Source organism: Setaria italica, chromosome VI (assembly GCF_000263155.2).
Source record: "Setaria italica strain Yugu1 chromosome VI, Setaria_italica_v2.0, whole genome shotgun sequence".
Classification (NCBI taxonomy): Eukaryota; Viridiplantae; Streptophyta; class Magnoliopsida; order Poales; family Poaceae; genus Setaria; species Setaria italica.
Window position 1 is genome coordinate 33,675,257 of NC_028455.1, and position 22,017 is coordinate 33,697,273.

The following is a 22,017-nucleotide window of genomic DNA, read 5'->3' on the forward strand; positions in this document are numbered from 1 at the left end:
TTGCTCTATCTGTTATCTGTCTATACATGCTTAGTAGATTGGATCTGAATCTCTCATAAACACCAAGTTAATACTAACAATGCTAGTTGAAATAGATCTTGTGTTATAAGTTCCACGGATTGATAAACCTTGGGGGAATACTCTGAGGGAAGAGCTACAATTGATCCGTACGCTTGCGGTTCACAAATTGGCTTGCTAACAGTCGCCAACACTTCCCCAGGCCTGCACCCTGCCCACCAGCACCCCCGAACGAGCTCCTTGGTCTCCTGAGGAAGAAGAAGATACGGAATGAGAAGATGACATGTGGGGCCATGATGAGGGTAACAATGGAAATTCATCCTAAAAATCCTCCTTTTTGGAGAAAGGGGTCCCCTTTTAGCCAAAGAACTCATTTACACAGCTCCAACTCCACTCAGAGCTCGCTCTAGCTGGAGTTTGGAGATGGAGCGAAAAATTGTGGCTATGGAACCATGCCAAATAGGACCTTAGTCAGGTAACTGTAGCTTAAATTTGGTCGTTTTCCAACTATACTAGAGTCTGATTCTGTGTTCAATTGTATGACAAATAAAGCATTAGTTTCACATGTATAGAGAGTAAAAAGGGGAAAAGTCGGTAGAAATATAAAGGAGGGAAATTCTGTTTAAATGTGCATGCTAACAAATTATGGTGAATCTTTTTAATTAAGTACTCTCTGTTTCAAAATAAGTGCAAATAAGTGTTCTTTTATAGTTCAATTTGTTTTACAAAAGAGTACTGTCCTACTTAAATGAATTTAATTTAAACAATTTATATATGAACTTCGCCATAGCAACGAATGTGGACATATTTGCTAGTTATTCTTATAATTGGACAGAGTCACGGAGCCGCAGAGGAGCACAGAGCAACACGCACACACTATTCAGCGGTGGAGCTAGGACGTCTAGGGTCATGCCATCCCATTCCATGAGCCAACTGCGCTGGCCGGCTAGCTGAGCATTCATGCTACAGTACGGAAAAAAGGGATCGACACCTAGAGTAGTCATGGCTACGGTGAAAACGTCAGCATCACATCATCATCATGGCTTGCAAGATCGGATCCGTTGCACTGACAGCCTCGCGAACGAATTGATAAGGAAACAAAAGAAGTCGAGCGGGCGCGAAATGACTGAGTGAGCTAGGGGAGCCCTACGGGGCTCCAGGCCGGGTCCCACATGCAACACACGCCGACTATTTTATTCTAGCGATCAGGGAAACCGGCCCAGATTGCAAAACTTTTTATATCTTTATGCGAGGCTTCTTTAGTTTTGACCAAATTTATAGAAAAGAATTAACATCTATAATATCAATATCAAGTAAAGGCAATCTAATTAATGATGTATTTCATGGTCGATTTAATGACACTAATTTGATGTTATAGTTGTTGGGTTTTCTACAAATCTAGCTAGTCATGTTATAGAAGTTTGGTTTATATCAAAACTAAAACATCTTCCATTTTGAATTGAAGATCACATCTTATAATGTGAACCTATATAACCTTTTATTCATCGATGGTGAAAAGTCTTACAAAATTGACAAGCAGCAAATCTTAAATAATGACATTCATTTTAAAACAGAGAGTATAATATATTAGCAATCTGCAGTTCAAAAGCAAACACATGTTACATTGTCTTGTACTCTAGTAGCGGGTGCACGGTACCCTGCACCGGCACGTCACGCGCCACCCCCAAACAAAACGCACCAAGTTGTTTAAGGATCAGTCAAACAAACAGGTGATGAAGCAAGAGAGAGAGAGAACAGCAAGCGGACACGGCAAAACATTAACCAATCAACACTGGCTGAGCAGAGTTAACAAGTAGTGTACGTACGTGATAATCTGAGAATATGATATGCGCATAGGCTGCTAAAAACTGCAAAGCCCAAAGCCCAGAGGCTGCTTTGTCCGCCAACGCCACCACCGCGCACGACGGGCGCACGCCGGCGGCACGCAGTTGCGAACGAAACGGTAGCTGCATGCCGCGCCTGCGCGGTGGCATGTGCGCCGCATCGCGAATCGCTGCGGCATCCGCGGCCGGCCGCGCGCGGGGGCGGGGCTTGGCAGGGCAGGGAGGCGACGAGACCACTGGCCAGTCACGCGCGCACTCGTCCGTCTCCGGCCGGCCGCTCTCAGTTATTTTACTGCGCACGGTGGTGGCTCCGGCGACGGCGAGCGAGTGACGCGCATGTGCTTCCCAGCAGCGTCGGCGTCGCCACCATGCATGGCTGGGCCTGTGCGGGGCGTTGCTGCCTGACTCGGCACCGACGACACGTGCGCGCCACCACCTGCTGGGGATCGACGCTATCCCTCGCCGTTTTTTTTACTCGTCTTCCTTAGTCCTTAGTCGTTAAGCTTAGCTCGTGGGTAGAGATCATGCATGCATGGTGATCCGTGAACAACGAAGAACGCACGCACGGTAACTCCTCTGCGTCTCCCTCAAGTCCCTCTCGTTTCGCTCCTGGACAAAGCACGGGCACGCTGTGCCGGAATCTTGCACGTAGGGTAATTACTTGGGCGGCAGCGATCGGGATTGGCCGCCGCTGCCGCTGGCCCCTCCCTGGCCCGGCCGGAGGCGCATGCAACACGCGCCGACTATTTTATTCTAGCGTGCAGTGTCTCGCTGATAGCCCTAGCGCTCCGAGCGGGTCTATAAGAAGGCCAGGCATTGCGCCCTTGGCTTCATCAGCGCCCAGCGCAGCAACACCGTACCATCACCAAGTGAAGTGGCTAGCTAGGAAGCTACTTACAATGGCGACGACGGTGGCAGTAGCTCTGGCGGTGGTGGTGCTGGCTGCCGCGGCAGCGGTGACGCTGCCAGGGGCGGCGACCGCATCGCCGGCGGAAGGGTTCCAGCCGCTGTCCAAGATCGCCGTGCATAGAACCACCATCGAAATGCAGCCGTCGGCGTACGTGCGGGCGACGCCGGCGCTGCTCGGCGAGCAGGTATACCACCGGCTCTCGCTAAGCTAGCTGTTTCTTCGTCGTTTCTCTAAGCTTGGGGTTGTAAACATTTTTCGTCTAGCTAGCTACTAGCATAAGCAAAGATCTTAGTCGTTAGGTTTGACACTGAAAGTAGGATCGGTGTGTGGAACTCGGATAAAATGGAAAGTAAGTCAGACTGTGTTATACTTTTCGAAAAGAAAGAGTCAGACTGTGGCCTTCGATCCTGAACTCAATCATGCAGCTGACGGCACAAGACAGTGACGTGTGGACCCACATATTGTGGCATATGATTTTATTCTTGAAATTAAGAGACCATAACTACTGCCTCAAATCTATACTGTACTTACTCCATTCTAAATTATTGATCGATTTACATCTAGATATAGGATATATATCTAAGTGCATAACAAAGTCTATAAATCTAATAAAGTTAAAACGACCTATAATTTGGGGAGAAGGGAATATATATTAAGAAAAATAAGACACTCTAACAAGAAATGACCTATATAAAAAAGGATTACATGTTCAATTGTTGCCATCCTCCTCTTCCGGAAATGTGCAGCTCACCAGAGATTGAAATACGCACAATAGAGGTAGTAGATGCAAATTTTCCCAGCAATTGAGAACCACAATAACTACTTGTTGCTGACAACAATATTTCACAATTGATGGAAGAATATCGACCGGGGGATCCACCCCAAATAACGCAAATATGATCTAGACTACTGCCAAAACAGATGATATTAGGTACCGGATCTTGCCGTAGAAACCAAAGAAAGATGTCGAAAAGGCCGTCGCGATCCTTAGTATTGAACACCACCAAACTCCTATGAAAGGACCAGCAAGAATTGGAGTTTCTACCAAAAGCTCAAATCTGCTGGAGCCTCGCATCACTAACTTGTCGTCACCGCTCGTGAAAGTGTCATCCCTGGTGGGGAAGAACCTGGAGGACTTTAGTCCAAAGCCAAGTCATCATCGCCACCTCATCGATCTCACCATGAAAAAACCAAAACCACCCTACATCCTCGCCATTGCTGGAGAACAGAAGGGAGCACAAAAATCCCAGCACCGGAAAGTTGAAAACTTATATTTGTAGAACTTGATCTACTAGCACTACTATTGCAGAGATGGGTCGCCACTATGTATGGCCACCGGACAGATCGCTAGAGGCGGGGAGGAAGGAGGGATAGGGAGCGGCTGCTGGGTTTATTAGTTTTTTTGAGGCCAGAATGTTAGCAATGAGCCAACTCATTTAAATTATTTATTTTTATAATCACATATTCAGGTAAATTAAAATGTGCTAATTAAAAAATAATTAGCACAGTGTACATGCTTCTCAAACTTTTTGAGTCCTTGACAGGGAGAAGATACTGAATGGGTGACGGTGAAGTACGGCCGGCGAAACCCGTCCGTCGACGACTGGATCGCCGTTTTTTCTCCAGCTAATTTCAAGTAAGCTTCATCGATCGATATATTATTCATCGTCCTTTAGACATTTCGAACGTAGCATCAATTCAGTTGGCTGCTAGCCGACCGGTGGCTGACCGTACGCATCATCGTCATGGTGTTGCAGCTCGGGCACGTGCCCTAACCCTACGAGATACTCTGGAGAACCGCTGCTCTGCACGGCGCCTATCAAGGTTAGTTGTTAGTTGTTACTATGCCATAAGCATCAAACTCTAATCTTCGTGTCATGCATTCACTCATATCTGAACTTAATCTTCATGTAGACGTTTTTATCTTACTGATACTTGTCGCTGCATGATGGCTGCAGTTTCAGCACGCCAACTTCTCGGCGAACTACATGTACTGGGGCAAGGGCAGCATCCGGTTCCAGCTCATCAACCAGCGCTACGACTTCGCCTTCGCCCTCTTCACCGGCGGCCTCGAAAACGTACGTGATCGAGCTCAGCTAGCTCCGATCCCCCAGAATCGCAGCTTATCAGACTTCTGACACGCATCGATGATCCATGCCGCAGCCGAAGCTGATCGCGGTGTCGGAGCCCATCTCGTTCAAGAACCCCAAGGCGCCCGTGTTCCCGCGCCTCGCCCAGGGCAAGACCCACGACGAGATGACGGTGACGTGGACCAGCGGCTACGACATCAGCGAGGCGTACCCGTTCGTGGAGTGGGCCGCGGTCGGCGGCGGCGGCCATCCCGTGCGCACGCCGGCGGGGACGCTCACCTTCAACCGCGGCAGCATGTGCGGCGAGCCGGCGCGCACGGTGGGGTGGAGGGACCCCGGCTTCATCCACACCGCGTTCATGAGGGACCTGTGGCCCAACAGGGAGTGAGTACACTGCAAGAATAATGCCATGAGAGAAATGTTAATTGTTGTCAGCTCTGCAGTGATTCAGAAATTTCTCTTTTGGCTTGTGTGATCCAGGTACTACTACAAGATTGGGCACGAGCTCCAGGACGGGTCCGTGGTGTGGGGCAAGCCCTACACGTTCCGTGCTCCGCCGTCGCCGGGGCAGAACTCGCTGCAGCGCGTCATCATGTTCGGCGACATGGGAAAGGTGAGTTTCTGATGGCTCGTCCCGATGATCCCATTGGTAATAACACCAAAGAAAACTGCAAGGGTTAACGGGTGACACGTGCATAAGATATGAATGGTGATGATGAAAAACTTGGCAGGCGGAGAGGGACGGATCGAACGAGTTCGCCAACTACCAGCCGGGGTCGCTGAACACGACGGACACGCTGGTGGAGGATCTGGACAACTACGACATCGTCTTCCACATCGGCGACCTGCCATACGCCAACGGCTACATCTCCCAGTGGGACCAGTTCACTGCACAGGTCGCGCCCATCACCGCCAAGAAGCCCTACATGATTGCAAGGTACGGTGCACACTGATCTGATTTTATCTCACCATCTCAAGGCCACACGCATATTCAGATGACCCTGCATCTCAATCTCTGTGTCGTCTCGTGCAGCGGTAACCATGAGAGAACCTGGACCAACAGCGGCGGGTTCTTCAACGGCAAGGATTCCGGCGGCGAGTGCGGCGTGCTGGCAGAGACCATGTACTACTACCCGGCAGAGAACAGAGCCAACTTCTGGTAGCAACCGCATCTATGCTGTAGCTTCCAAAATGAATCCATAGTACAGAAGAACACCTGTTCAGAACTTGAAATTGATCCAACTTGAAATCAGGTACAAGGTGGACTACGGCATGTTCCGGTTCTGCATCGCCGACTCGGAGCACGACTGGAGGGAGGGCACGGAGCAATACAAGTTCATCGAGCACTGCCTCTCGACGGTGGACCGGAAGCACCAGCCATGGCTCATCTTCGCGGCGCACCGCGTGCTGGGCTACTCCTCCAACTCCTGGTACGCCATGGAGGGCTCCTTCGAGGAGCCAGAGGGCCGCGAGAGCCTCCAGAAGCTGTGGCAGAAGTATCGCGTCGACATCGCCTTCTTCGGCCACGTCCACAACTACGAGAGGACCTGCCCCCTCTACCAGGTATATACAACCTACGCCACACACCTGCCTGGAACCCACGGAATTCTCCGATTCTTCGTCAAGAACCCTAATAACTTATATATATACATCTCCTGCAACGAGCAGAGCCAGTGCATGACCGGCGAGAAGAGCCATTACTCGGGGACGATGAATGGCACCATCTTCGTGGTGGCCGGCGGTGGCGGCAGCCACCTGTCGGACTACACGACGGCGATCCCCAAGTGGAGCATCTTCCGCGACCAGGACTTCGGGTTCGTGAAGCTCACGGCCTTCAACCACTCGTCGCTGCTGTTCGAGTACAAGAAGAGCAGCGACGGCAAGGTCTACGACTCCTTCACCGTCGACAGGGACTACCGGGACGTCCTCAGCTGCGTGCACGACAGCTGCTTCCCGACGACGCTGGCCAGCTAAGGGGATGATTGCTATGCTAACTACGAGCACTAAGACGGTAGTTAGCGTCTTGGTCTTGCAGCTTAGCCTCGTCAGGAACATGTGTTGCGTCACGAGTGATCGATCAGTCGGCCGTGGCACTTGGCTTGTGCAAGCTTCCATTGTCTCCGTGTATTGGCACTAAATAAATTGCTCAGAAAATGGTCAGTAATCTTTAGTTTTTTTTTTTTTTTTTTGAACGAATGGGCACGAGACGGTGCCTATTTCATTGATAGAGAAGGTTTGACAAGAGGGTTCCCCATTTGGGGTGAATTTACATGATTACTCTCTAGATAGGAAAGACGCTAAAGCTTTTGCCCCTGCTACGATCCATGTTCCGGCTTCCTCCTTGACTTTGGCGAGCAGGGACGCTGTGGACATCTCCTGCTGATTGAAGATTCGTCTGTTTCGCTCCTTCCATATCTCCCATATGATCAACAGCGTCACAGAACATGTGCCTTTTCTAGGCGCTTCAGTCCGTGTAGTCATATTCAGCCACCATTGTAGAGTGGTTTCGGTTGGTGGCCATTCCGAGGGGTGTATGCTTGGTTGTGATGTCCATTGAGCCGCTAGCCTCCAGATTCGTTGGGTATATCTACATTGTGTCAGTAAATGATGCGCTGTTTCTTGTTGCGTACGGCATAGAGGGCATACAGGGGGGTGATCCCATCCTCGTCTCGCTAGTCGGTCAGCTGTCCAGACACGGTTCTGGAGAATGAGCCATGCGAAGAATTTGCACTTCGGCGGCGCCCAACAGTGCCATAGTGTTTTGTGGTGTGGTGCGAGCGTGGAGCCTATGAATTGTGCTTTGTATGCCGAAGCAGCAGAATATCTGCCGTTGGGTGTGAATTTCCAGTGGATTGCATCTTCCTGTTGCGTTTGCAGCTGCGGCCTTATTAGGGCTGCTAGACGCCATATTGTTGCAAATTCGTGTAGGTGTGTAATTGTCAGCCCTGTCTGGAGGTTTATGTCCGTCACCCATTTGTTGTTGTGCAGAGCTTCAGCTAGTTTTATGTGCTTTCTCCTGGAGAGCCTATATAGATTCGGTGCAATGTCCTTTGGTCGAATTCCTTGTCCCCAGGCGGAGTGCCAGAAGCTCGTTTTGCGTCCATTGCCCACTGCGATTGTTGTGCAAGCCGCGAAGAGTCTTTGATCGGATTCGTCGCATGGTATTTCCGTTCCGATCCATGTTTTCTGTGGGGACTGCCATTCATGCCATATCCAGCGCAGCCTCAAAGCTCTGGCGAATTTGTGTAGGTTGAGCACGCCGAGTCCTCCGTTTTCTTTGGGTAAGCAGGTTTTGGTCCAGTTAACCTTGCATTTGCCGCCTGTGAGCATTTGGTCCCCCGCCCAGATGAAACGTTTTCTTATTTTATCTATTTCGTCTATAACTTCCTTTGGTGCTTTGAGGACTGTGAGTAGATATAGTGGTTGAGCTGAAAGGACTGCTTTTGTTAGGCATACCCGTCCTGCCTGAGTTAGGTTGCGACTATGCCATCCGGAGAGCTTCTGCGCTGCTTTGTCCACTATGGGCTGGAAGTCCTGTTTCCTTAGTCGTCTTATCGTGAGCGGGAGTCCCAGATATCGTATTGGGAATCTTGTACGGATAATGTGCCATTGTGCGAGGGTTTCTTCCAGATCTATGTTGTCACATCTGATGGGGGTCACAGTTGTTTTTTGCAGGTTTGTTTTGAGCCCAGTGGCCTCCCCGAAGAAGTCTAGAAGCTTTGTTACGTTCGTAACGTCTAGTTGTGTTGGTTTGATGAAGATGACCGCGTCATCTGCATACATGGAGATGCTTGTACGTGGCGTACGCCCCCTTATCCTTGTAAGTAACCCCATTTCCGTCGCCTTCTGTATTAGTTTGTACAGCGGATCTATCGCGAGGATAAAAAGTAGGGGGGATAGAGGGTCTCCTTGTCGTAGTCCTCGCCCATGTATTATCGGATCAGATGGTGCACCATTTAGTAGGACTGTTGAGGTTGATGTGATTAGTAAAGCAGTTATCCAGTCTTGCCATCGTGTGGGGAAGCCTCTGTATCGCATGAGTTCAAGTAGGTAGTCCCATCGGACCGAATCAAAAGCCTTGGAAATGTCCAGTTTCATGAGTAATGTCGGCGTTCCGTATCTGTGAAACCTTCTGGCCATATTCCGTACGAAGAGGAAATTGTCGTGAATGCTTCTTCCTTTGATGAAGGCGCTTTGGCTTGGTGATATCAAATTCTCTAGATGTGGCTGTAGTCTTGTTGCCAGAATTTTGCTAATGATTTTTGCAACGGCGTGTATGAGACTTATCGGTCGAAAGTCTTGAATGCTTTCAGCCCCTTCTTTTTTAGGTATTAAGACGATGTTGGCCGAATTTACTAGGTTGAAGTCATTGCATCTGGCGTTGTAGAAAGCATGTATTGCTGTTGTTACGTCTGCTTTGATTATGTTCCAGCATGATTTGAAGAATAGCCCGGTGTAGCCGTCCGGCCCTGGCGCTTTACTTTTAGGTAGGTCAGTTATGGCATGTAGAATTTCGCTATCCGAGAAGGGGCTATCAATTCCTGATAAATCCACCTGTGGGAGCTGCAGCTGCTCCCAATTTAGCGTTTTGGCACGTGCGGCTGGTGCAGACATTACGTTGTCGAAGTGGTTTTGGATTATGTGCTGTTTATCCAAGTGTGTTACGGCCCATCCGTTTCCTGTTTTTAGTCTTTGGATGAAGTTTTTCCTCTTTCTTCCATTTGCCTTTAGATGAAAGAAGCGCGTGTTGGCATCTCCTTCGCGTAGGTAGGTTATTCTGGAGCATTGCTTTTTTCTAGCCTTTTCTATAGCCGCCCATCCTAGAAGCCTTTGTTTAAGCTTGCTCCGTAGGTTGTGCTCAGAATCGCTGAGTATTCTTGTTTCTTCTGCTACGTCCAGGCGCATGATGACTTCTTGGGCCATGTGGAGTTTTAAGCGGGCATCAGAGACATGTTGTCGGCTCCATGATCGCAGTGCCCGGGCTGTTGTGCGTAGTTTGTGGCTCAACCTGTGGAAAGGTTCAGTGTGTCTCGTCGCCTTTGACCATTCCTGGGCTACTACCTCGTGAAAGCCTGGCAATTTCGGCCAGAAGTTTTCGAATTTGAAAGGAGTCGGCTTGCGAGGGCCTGATTGCTGTGCCAGTAGTAGGGGACAATGGTCCGAGTGTGAGGAGGAGAGAGCATGTAGGACGTGATCGTCGAATTGCAGGTCCCAGGGTTCATTGCAGAAAACTCGGTCAATACGCGATAACGTCGGTTGTTTTCTTGCGTTACTCCAGGTGAATCTTCTGTTCTGTAGGTGTATTTCTTTGAGATCACAGTAAGTTAACGTTGTTCTGAAGCTTCGCATTAGTCTTCTGTTTAGGTTGGTGTTATTCTTGTCTCTTGCACTGTAGATTAGGTTGAAATCGCCCATTACAAGCCATTTGGTGTCGTCGTCGGGTCGCATGGAACGTAGCTGGCGTAGGAAAGTGGCCTTCTCTGATTGCCTTGAAGGGCCATATACCGTTGTAAGCTGGAACTGTAAATTGTTGTGTTTAACCGTTGCTGTTGCTGAAATGGAGTAGCGTCCTATTTGGAAGTTTTGCATGTCAAAAACCCTATCGTCCCATAGAAGGAGAATGCCACCCTTTGTGCCTATAGCCGGCTTATACGCGTAGTTATTTAGGCGCGGTCCTCCTAGGAGATTCGCTAGGATGGCGTCAATGTTCTGTAGTTTCGTTTCTTGTAGGCATGCAATGTGACACGTCGTTGCCAGTAGAAGTTCGCGTATTGTTAGGCATCTGACGGGTGCGTTTAAGCCTCTTACGTTCCAGCTCAGTATTTCGAAGTTACCATTCATCTAAGTTGTGGTTGGGTCGCTTGCTTGCTGGCCGTGTAGTTGTGGCGTGTCGTTTGTTTCTCGCGCGTCGCATTGGTCGTATGAGTGCGGTATGCAGTTCAGTGCGTTTTCGTTTTCGTCGTGCGGATCTTGTCGTTGACGGGGCGCTTACGGCGCGTGTAGTTATCGCCCGAAGTTTGGTTTGGCAGTGGCCAACGCAGAGTGCAGAGTGCATAAGTATTGCCCGAAGGTCGCAGCCAGCAGGGCTAAAGTAGGAGCCTCCCCGAAGGTCGCAGCCAGCAGGGTGAGGCTTGGAGGAAGTTACGACATAGATGTAGCGATACATGTAGTAGTACTGAGGCACATGATACAGGTGCAAGTTCGTGAGGATCATGCCGCTCCCTGGTCCATCTGTTGGAGTTCTCCCACCCCATCTCCGGCCATATGTAGCAGTGCTTCGTTCACCTGGTCAGCGGCTCCGTCGTCCAGGCCGAAGAGTGTAGTCATAGCAGCTATAATGAAGTCCGGTAGTGGTCCCTGGAACATGTGGAGGAACTCCTGTAGGACCTGCTCAATAGGCATTAGTTCATCGTTTCCTATGCCTAGCTTCCTGTAAAGGTTCCTTTGTGCCCGCTCAACGGCTGGCATGGCTGGCTTTTTTGCTAGGCGCGCGCTCCGCCGCACCTTGCTCATGTCAAAGGTGCGATTACGGCGTTGGCGTGGCGGCGGGGGCTGTAGCAGAGGTTGTGACGGCGCTATGAAGAAGTCGCTTATTTTTGGATCAGCCGTTACTGGGTGTGATTGTGGCGTTGCCTGGGGCGTCTGGTGTGCGGTGCATGATTGGGGAGTTGTGGGCCGATCTGAGTTTGCATTTGGCGTGTGGCAGTGGGTTGGGCTAAGGGATTGCGGCGTTTGATGGACCTCAAGGTTGATGCTGGGTGAAGGTGATCGGTTGCGGGTCAGCCCAGTTGCAGCATTGTAGGCCCGCTGCGGCCCGACTCCCGGTGCTTCAGCCTGCCTTTCCTCTGGGTCCCTTGTTGGGCTGGCCTGGTGCTGGGCTAAGGCGGAGCTGTGGGCCTCCTGTGCTGTCGCCGGCCCGAGTGCCACCACCTCAGCTTCTTCAATGTTTAGGTGGTCCAGCACCTGGTGGACTTGTTGGATCGTCGGAGCCGTTGTCGCCGCCGCCGGGGCCGATGCTAGCGCCGCCCGCAGGTTGTTGAAGACGCGCTTCAGTGGCACCGGCTCGGACCAGGCTGTTTCCCCTGCCGTCGTGTCCTCGATCCCAAGACGGTCGGCGAGTGTACAGGCTTTGCGGATGTACTCGTCGGCGCCGATGTGCCAGAACTGTTTCCTGGCATCCAGAGCTGGGGTGTTAGTTGTGAGGGGGGCTTCAGTTACCTGTTGCTGTGCGTAGTTCTTGAGCATTGTAGCTTGCGCCGTGAAGAGGGCCTGTAGCTGTGCTTGTGGCAGGAGGCGCAGCTCCAGGGCGCCGGCCCCATGGCGTCGTCCAGGCGCGGGCGCATAGTTGCGCCTTGGGGGTGAACGGGTGCGGTCGCGGCGCGCCATCCCGCCGCGGCCCCAGTAGTCGCCGTTGAGTGGGCGTCCTTGTCCTGGGTGGTCGTAGTCGCCGCCGTCGTCGTCGGCGTCATCACGGCGGGAAGGCCAGACGAAAGGCCGGTCGTCACAGCGCTGCCTCGCCGGGCGACGCCTTGCGCGGTCCTCCGCGTTGACTGCTTCCTGGCGGGTGCTGTCGCCGTGTCTGTTCCCGGCGTCTCCAGCACCGTCCGCAGCCCTGCCGCCATGTTCCGGCCTGGGGGGTCCCCTTGGCGCCGGCCGGCCCCTGCTGGGTCCAGCCGTTGGATTGGTGCGCAGCTCTCGCGGTGGGCGGGGCAGCCGTGCCGGGAAGCGCGATCTGGCGTCGGATGGCGCGCCGTCGGCGAGGCCGTAGCGCCAGTCGTAGCGGCGGCGGATGGGGATGACGCTCTGCGGGTTGTCAATGGCCTGCTGGAGGTCATTTGCCGCCGCCGAGTAGTCCTCGATCACTGGCATGTGGATGAAGACCTCGTAGCGGGCCCCCTGCTGCCATGGCGTCTGCAGAGGTTCGGCCGAGACTGCAAAAGCAGAGGATAGCGTCGCTGGATTTTGAGTGAAAGCGAGCCATACCTTTTTTGGGATTTCGCTCGGATCCACCGTCCAGGCCCATAGCTCAACATGCCTGGAGTCCGCCGGCTGGAGTAGATCAGTGACGATGTGTTGCAGGGCGCATTTGTGGCCGATGACCCGCTCGACGATGTCCGGCGTCCAAGCGTGCGGCGGAATTCCGTCGAGGCAGAGCCGCACCCTGTAGAAGATGCGGAAGCCGAGGGCGTGCGTGAGGCTCCTCCATGTGCGCAGGCAGATGTCGATGCCGGCTCCGGTGAATCGCCCTCGACGACGTGCCTCCGCCGCGTGTTCCGCGTGCTCGAACTTGATGAGGTATGGCTCAGGTTGATGAAGCGTGACGGTGACGTCGCCCGGGCGCAGGCGGAGCTCGCGGATGAGGAGGTTGGCGATGTCTCTGGCTCCGGCGTCGGAAGGCAGGTGCAGTGCCCATGGCACTAGTGCGCAGGCTTCCCAATCTCTCGCATCATGTTCAAGGTGGAAGGAGCTGGAGACGAAAACGGTTTCAACATCTGGCCGTGTGTGCGGATCTCCGATAGCCATTGTGGATGTGGTAGTTCTTGGTGCAGGTGGATTTTGTTTTCCAGCGGTGGCTACGCGGCGCGGGGTTGCAGGGTGGTGGCGGCGTGTGGAGGATTGGGGATGTCTGGCCGATGGATGGCTGGCGCGGGCTCTGGATCTGTGCAGAGGAGCGGCGGCTGTTGGCGTGGCACGGTGGTGCTTATCGCGTCTCGCCGTCCGGCAGTCGCGTTCCCGGTGGCCGAAGCGTCGGCACCGGAAGCAACGCACGGGGTCTCGGCACGCGGAGGCGGAGTGGTCAGTGGCGAGGCATCGGAAGCACCTACCTGCGGTCTCCCGTTTGAAGGCGAGCAGCGCCATGGTTGGTGCTCGCCTTGAATTGCTTCTGGCTCGCCGGTCACTTCCGCCATCGCGTCGCCGTGCCTCGGGGCGCGCCTGCCGCCGCGTCCTGCGGCTCGTCACCGGCTGCCAGGCATGGCACTCCGAATTGTGCTGCTGTATCGTCTTTACTTCGCCGTACCGTGACTTGATGCGTAGCGTCGCTGACGTCGGGTCTTCAATGCGCCGCGTGGCCGTCCTGTCGTCGGGGTAATGCCGGCTTCCATGAGCTGGAGGACGCGCTTCACCGTGGTGTCGCTGGGTCGTTGGGGGTGTGAAGCGCCCCTCCCTGACGACTGCGGCATAGGACCGCGTCTTGTCCGTGTGGGCGTAGTTGGAGGCGGAGCGTCCAGGGAGCAGATCTTGCAGTGGATTCCGCAGATCCGGCGAAAGGACCGGCGGATTCGGCGAATCCGGCACCCAATCGGCCTCGGGCGGCGGCGAGTAGTGGATCCGTGGGGGCGGCGGCGGGGAGGCGGTGATGAACTGCTCCCAGGCTCTCCTCGTGAGCGGGGATTGTGGGAGTGGCAGGCTATGGGTCGGGTTTGGTAGCAGGTTCGCAAGGGGTCTTCGGTTGGGGAGGAGGTGGTGGCTGGTCGGTGGCGGCGGCGGCGGCGGGTGGGAGAGGAAGGGGGCTGGGGGAGGAGAGCGTGGAGCTCTCATTTTCGGCATTTAACTGTGCATGCACTGTATAATCTTTAGTTTTTACTGTCAGATGTGGCCAACTGTTTTCTTTAGGAAGTGAAAACCAAAAAAAAAAAAAAAATCATTCACATCTTGGTACCACTCAGACGTGGTTGCAAGAAATCTTCTTGGGGAAAAAAAAAACTAAAGACTACCATGCAATCTGGCCCAGCACTGCCATGGGAGGATCCGGCCGGCAGCAAAAGTGAGGCAAGACGGCCGGTGACGGCGGCAGCCGGCCTGGTGGTGGTGCTGTGCGCTGCCGCAGCCATGTTGCCGGAGATGGCGGCGGGGGCGTCGTCGCCGGCGGAAGGGTTCGAGCCGCTGTCCAAGATCGCCATCCACAAGGCCACCGTCGAGCTGCAGCCGTCGGCGTTCGTGCAGGCGACGCCGTCGTTGCTCGGGGACAAGGTGAGCACCCATCCTTGAACCGTCGTTGCTCGGGGACAAGGTGAGCACCCATCCTTGAACCGTGGCTGTATCGTCTCTTGCACTGCATGTCCTTGTTGCTTCTTCTTCCGTTCTTTATCCGATCCCAGGCAAAGCTTTGGACTGTTCTTTCTTCTCATCGAAAGACAGTCATCCTGCAATTTTTTTCCTTTTAAATACGTGATTTCGAATCATTGTGTTCGAGTTTGAAACTGGAAGTAGGACGAGGATTCATCAAGAAATGGGCGTGTTAGTTGTAGCAAGTTCCCAAAAATTCAAAAGAAAAGATGACAAAGAAAAGCTAGATTCAGAACACTTGAACGATTACCCCCCCAAACAAAAACGACTACCCAAAAGAGGCAGCTGCAATCTGGAATTGCAGGCACGTGAGGGGGCCCGGCAAGGGCGCATGGGCATGACTAGAGTCTCCGAAATGGGCAGCATATATTCAGTTATTCACCATGAAATATTCTTCGACAGCGCGATTTTTTGGCTCCTCTTGCTTGTTCCCTGATCGGACTTGGCAGAATGGCAGCAGCCACAAGTTGCAACAATCATGCCCCTTCTAGATCGGGCAAATAAGGACTTTATGTACTCCCTTCGTTCCAAATTATATATTTTTTTAATTTTTTATAGATGCATAGTATTATACATCTAGACATAGGGTATATCTAAGTGCATAACAAAATCTATGAATCTAATAAAATCAAAATAATCTATAATTGGGACGGAGGAAGTATTCTGTTTCTCCTGGTCGCCTAACTTTCCCATCTTCTTTACTGATCGCGCAATCATGGCGTCGCCTCAATCGTCTCATGCTTCAGATTCCAGTTCATAAAAACAACGATCATGCTCATGCTTCAGATTCCAGTTCGTAAGCCAACTATCATGATTGTCTTTGCACGAACTGTAATCAGGGGAATTTGGGCAATTTATCGCTTTTTATTGAAATTTCCTTTTGGAAGTACCGAGGCAAACTCTGCAGATAAAATGTGCGCAAAGAGGAACGAATCGGGGGGTTGTAATCACATTGAACTTTGGGGTTTGGCGCACATGCGTAGTACTACTTGCCTCTCAAAATTTGCAGTCGCTGACAGGGAGAAGACACTGACAGGGTGACCGTGAAATACGGCCGGACAAAACGGTCTGTCGACGACTGGATCGCCGTTTTCTCCCCAGCTGATTTCAAGTAAGCTCCAACGGTAGTTCTTCATCTCTTGTACATTTCAAACTCTAATGGTTGACGCTTGCATCCTGGTCACACTGTGGTAGCTCGGGTAAGTGCCCCAACCCTGCGAGTTACCCCGGAGAACCGCTGCTCTGCACGGCTCCGATGAAGGTAATCCTTTGGATGAAGTTCAGAGTAAAAATCTTGGTCATTTTCATCTTTACTCGCATAAGTTATAAGTATAGATAGTACGTTCTGGAATGCTACGGCATGTGACTCCTGAAAGTGAAACATTATCTGGCGTTGCATGCTTGGATGCAGTATCAGTACGCCAACTACTCGGCGCGCTACACCAACCCCGGCGACGGCAGCATCCGGTTCCAGCTCATCGACCAGCGCGCTGACTTCGCCTTCGCCCTCTTCACCGGCGGCCTCGAGAACGTACGTGAGCTGACCTCCCTGAGCACGACGCCGACCGCCAACAAACCAGCCAGTGCAGCTGCGCAGGATGGCCTTTTCTAACGGTTAATTTTAATTTGCAATGTCCATGCAGGCGAGGCTGGTGGCGGTGTCGAAGCCGGTGGCGTTCCGGAACCCCAAGGCGCCCGTGTTCCCGCGCCTCGCCCATGGCAAGATCCATGACGAGATAGCGGTGACGTGGACCAGTGGCTACGACATCGCACCAGTAGAGAAGAGCAGGGCCGAGCCGGCAAATATCGAGGTCATGTACCGAATTCATACTTTCTAGACCGGTTTGCAGAAGATATGATTATAATCTTAGAACACTAGATAATTTAGAACCAAAACAAAGATAACTGAACCCCTAGATGGATCAATATTATATTAGTCATCACCCATCAAAATTGATTAAAATATTGAAAATTAACTGGACCTGATTAGTATACCTGGAGACTCGATCGATCACAATTCACAAAGTGTTAAATCCGGACGTTCCATTCTTCTAAATTGCCAGACCGATTGCCCCTCACCCTGTGCCAGCGCTTCAATGTCGCTGGGGCTGCGCAATCGGCCAGCGAAAATCGAAAAGCAAGTTGGCGCAATCGGCCGGGGCTGCGCCTGACGCCCTGTCGCCCTGACGTGGTGGCGCCTCGTTCGCTCGTCGCTTCGATCCCAGTGCCACGTCAAGGGCTGAAGCCTGAAGGGCGCGTGCGCACGCCTGATGCGGTGAGTCGGTGACGCGTCGATCCCGCTGCAGCGCTGCCGCGTACATGGCTGAACCGCTGAAGCCTGAAGGATCAAAAGCCGCTGCTGAGTGCTGAGTGCTGATGGATGGACTGAATGATGGATGGATCATGATGGAGGACAACCAGTCTGGTGGACCCCTAAAATTTGGAGGCCCTGTGCCATCGCACAGGCCGCACTCCCCTGCGCTCGGCCTGGAGAAGAGACCTTCCGTCCAACATTTTTAGTCCCGATCGTTTTTAACCCGGGACTAAAGGGCTTTTAGTCCCGAGTCAAATGGCCATCACCGACGGCCACCAACGAGGGGAGTTTTAGTCCCAGTTGTAACGGCCAGTGGGACGAGGGAATCTGGTGGAGCATTTAGTCCCGTTGGAATTACCAACTGGGACTAAAAACTAATCTTTAGTCCCAGTTTGGTGGCTCCAACCGGGACTAAAAGGCCTATTTCCACGCGCTCCCCTCTCTCTCCATCTTATCTTCTCCTCCTCCCCCTTTCTCCCTTATCTTCTCCTCCTCTCCCTTTCTCCCTTATCTTCTTCTTTATCTTCTCTCCTCCTACTCTCCCTTTCTTCCAGGCGGGCGGGCGGCGTGGGCGAGCGGCGCGGGGCTAGCATGGGGCTGACGGGTGGCGTGGGCGAGCGGTGCGGGGCCAGCATGGGACCGACATGGGCGGCTGGCACTTTTTTTATTTTATAAGTACCAATCGGGACTAAAAAGAGAGGTCCTTAGTCTCGAAAGATTATTCCTGTTGTGTCGGCGAGACATACCCGTTCGTGGAGCGGGGCGCGGTGGGCTGCGGCACCCAGCCCTCGCTCGCGGCCGCCCGCGGGACGCTCACCTTCAACCGCGGCAGCATGTGCGGCGAGCCGGCGCGCACGGTCGGGTGGAGGGACCCCGGCTTCATCCACACTGCGTTCATGAAGGGCCTGTGGCCCAACAAGGAGTGAGTACTGCTCGCATATGCCTTGTGCTTTGCAGTGTTTGTAGAATTGTAGCAGCAGTATAGTGTCAGCTTTACGCATTGTTTTCTATCAAGATAACCTGCTGTTCACGGCCAGCGTGCTAGCACGTGTCACAAAGTGTTCTCTGTCCGTTGGGCCTGTGTGATCCAGGTACTACTACAAGATCGGGCACGAGCTGCAGGACGGGTCTGTCGTGTGGGGCAAGCCCTACACGTTCCGTGCTCCGCCGTCGACGGGGCAGAACTCGCTGCAGCGCGTCATCGTCTTCGGCGACATGGGAAAGGTACGGTGAGTTTCCGATGATGAAGGCTTGAATGGTTGATCCACTGCTGGTAACACCAAAGCGAAATGGTAATGGAAAACCTTTGGCAGGCGGAGAGGGACGGATCGAACGAGTTCGCGAACTACCAGCCGGGATCACTGAACACGACGGACGCGCTGGTCAGGGATCTGGACAACTACGCCCACGGCTACATTTCACAGTGGGACCAGTTCACTGCGCAGGTCGCGCCCATCACCGCTACGAACTGCATGATCGCAAGCACCGGTAGAAAATCGAGCATTAGTATTAGTCTTATTGGGAATCCTCATATGTTTCGATTTTCTCAACCGGAACTAATTATTCACCTAGAACAAAAGTCATACTAACCGAGACTAAAGGGTTTTATGCTAAAAATATATCAGAAATTTCTAGAAGACCCCTCACACATGCCGTCTAAATCACGTGATTTTTCACGCAAAATATGCGCATGCGCGGTGCGTGAAATTCTAACCCACGACCTCAAACCTTACGCGTAGCTTCCTTACCATCTCACCTACACAGCACATCTAACTAAGTAGAGGATGCAATCCTTTTGTGATAACTCATGGGAGGATCCTTTTGTTGCGGTGGGTAACCAAGCAGGATTAAAGCTCTCGGAGGCTTTAGTCCGGATTTGTAACACTAACCGGGACTAAAGGATCATCTTTAGTTCTGGTTAGTGTTACCAATCAGGATTAAAGGTGTCTCCATTGATGAGTTTCTTTATTGAGGATTATCTTTAGTCCTGGGTAAAAATAACTAAGATTTTTTTAGGATGAAAAGTCGTTTTTCTACTTACATGCTGACTGAATGCCAAAGTCTCCACATTCTTCTTCTCTGAACTCGCATCTCAATCTGTCGTCATCACGTCCAGTGGTAACCACGAGAGGGACTGGCCCAACACCGGCGGGTTCTTCGACGTCAAGGACTCCAGCGGCGAGTGCGGCGTGCTGGCCGGGCCGAGACCATGTACTACTACCCGGCAGAGAACAGAGCCAACTTCTGGTAGCAACAACATCTATGCTCTTCCAGATGAATCAATCATCAGTCTGATGAATCGATACTACAGAAGAACACTTGTTCAGGACATGAAATTCATCGATGACGGCATGTGTGCGGGTACAAGGTGGACTACGGGATGTTTCGGTTCTGCATCACCGACTCAGAGCACGATTGGCGGGAGGGCACGGAGCAGTACAAGTTCATCAAGCACTGCCTCTTGACGGTGGACCGGAAGCACCAGCCTTGGCTCATCTTCGCGGCGCACCGCGTCCTGGGCTACTCCTCCAACGCCCGGTACGCCATGAAGGGCTCCTCGAAGGAGCCCGAGGACAGCGAGAGCATGCAGAAGCTGCGGTAGAAGTACCGCGTCGACATCACTTTCTTCGGCCACGTCCATAACTATGAGCGGATTTGTCCTATCTAGTACTTCCTCCGTTCTTGAATACATAACATCTCAAGCTTTGAATAATAGTTTTTATTTATGAATTAGTTAAACAAAGTAAAATGATACCACTATGTCTATTTAAAAAAATTCTTAACATTTAACTGATAGATTTATCTATTTATATAAATATTTGTAGAAAAAGTAAATCTATTTATATAAATATTTGTAGAAAAAGATGAATAATAAGGAAAAAAGTCAATGATATTATATATTATCTAGAATCCATGGAAATTTCTCGATTATTTATATACCTATACCCTGCAACGAGCAGAGCCAGTGCATGACCAACGAAAAGAGCCACTACTCGGGGCACGATGAACGGCACCATCTTCGTGGTGGCCGGCGGCGGTGGCAGCCACCTGTCGGACTACACGACGGCGATCCCCAAGTAGAGCATCTTCCGCGACCGGGACTTCGGGTTCGTGAAGCTCACGGCGTTCAACCACTCGTCGCTGCTGTTCGAGTACAAGAAGAGCAGCGACGGCAAGGTCTACGACTCCTTCACCATCGACAGGGACTACCGGGACGTCCTCAGCTGCGTGCACGACAGCTGCTTCCCCACCACGCTGGCCACGTAAGGGGATGATTGCTAGCAGGAGCTGAGCGTGAGAAATTGTGTTAGGTGCAGAGACGTGCAGGAACTTGTGCGGTCACGGCAGACCAATCAGCCATGTTCTTGTGCGCCCTAACCTGTGTTTGGTACCTTCGATTTTCGTGTATTGCGCAATAAAATGCTCCGAAAATGGCAGGTCATTCAAATGTTTACATTGTCAGATGCTTGAAAAATGCGGACGTTTTGCAACGGACGGCTTCTTCATCATTGGCAACTCGTCAGGGTTTGAGACAGAAGGAACGCCAGTGCGAACGTGTGACTGATTCCTGTGACGATTCCTGGGCGTCGGAGGGAAATTGGGGGAGCCGACCATTTACTGCCGTTTTCACCACGGTTTCGGTAGGAGAAATTGCCCTGCATTTTGGCTCCAAATCACAGATCGGTCAGTGCCGGCTAGCACAAGTCAGTCTCGACCTGTTGTTGTCATGGCAGTATAGGGCAGTTAGGTGTCAGCTGAAAAAACTTTCACCGGCAGGCAGGGAGAGGTACGGCGGCAATGCATAAGGATTAATGGATATTGGCCTTCCACTAACAAATGGTAGACTAATTTTCTCCCATCTGAGCTTATGCCTGGGGTAAAAAAAAAAAAAACCAGAAGATGCCCTGGAGCACTAGAGCTCAATCTGGTTGGTGAAAGACCTGGACCAATGCATACGGCACCGGCAACCTTCTTCCTGCTTGTTTGACGTTCCGGATGGCCAGTCTCTAACTCCCTTGCAAGTTGCAACGTGCGATGCGATCCCTGAACTGGGACCTGGTGTTGCGGCAAGATGGGAGGTGGCTGTACCTCTCGCTGACCGCAAGTTCCGCAAAAGTGACATGCCAACGCAAGCACCGCGTGATAAGATGCCGAATTACCATATTGAATTCACTTAAACAACTTCGATGCCCAAAAAAGCACAACCAGCTAAAAATAGCCTGCTTTGAGTTCAGCAAAACTGCAGGTCGTTGATAGCCTGAAAAGATATCTCGTGGTTAGAAACAAATAAGAGCGGCAAAATTTTAAGCTCAGTTAACTGAAGTCTGCAGCTAATCGTCAGCAAGCAAGCAAGCAATTGTTCAGTTGCTTTCTGATCTACCATCCAGTGGCCACAAAAGTGACATTTCGCTCTCCAAAGGGTGCACATGTCCAACAAAGTTAAAGCAGCAACCACTAATGTGGGGCTTCAGCTGTAAGCTCTGCTCACATATGAAGCCTCCAGAATTCAATCAAATGAAGATGCAGCGCAGCTATCAACGTGATATAACACACTCATCTTTTTGTTTCATTAGACGATCATGAAAAGGAGAAACGTCAGAATAGACGAGGCTTTCTCAACTTTTTGAATTTTTTTAGAAGGCTACTCTTAATAAAATTTTAAAAGGCCACCAGATCAGCTAGGACCCTTCTTCCTAAAGCTTCAGGCTCGTTTGCAGCTCTCATGGCGACACCAACCACACCACAAATATGCTACGTGTCTTGCAAGCAAAA

General features: G+C 51.8%; 1 protein-coding gene and 1 pseudogene across 1 annotated transcript; both read left to right on the forward strand.

Moving 5' to 3' along the window:
- Nucleotides 1–2,710: 2,710 nt before the first annotated feature.
- Nucleotides 2,711–7,038, forward strand: LOC101765199 (nucleotide pyrophosphatase/phosphodiesterase). The gene is made up of 10 exons (XM_004974825.2): nt 2,711–2,956; nt 4,317–4,408; nt 4,530–4,596; nt 4,731–4,850; nt 4,936–5,246; nt 5,343–5,475; nt 5,594–5,799; nt 5,896–6,021; nt 6,116–6,425; nt 6,531–7,038. The coding sequence occupies exons 1-10, from the start codon at nt 2,762–2,764 to the stop codon at nt 6,834–6,836; spliced, it is 1,866 nt and encodes a 621-aa protein (XP_004974882.1). The 5' UTR covers nt 2,711–2,761; the 3' UTR covers nt 6,837–7,038.
- LOC101765604 lies at nt 6,880–20,686 on the forward strand (annotated as a pseudogene).
- The last annotated feature ends 1,331 nt before the right edge of the window (nt 20,687–22,017 follow it).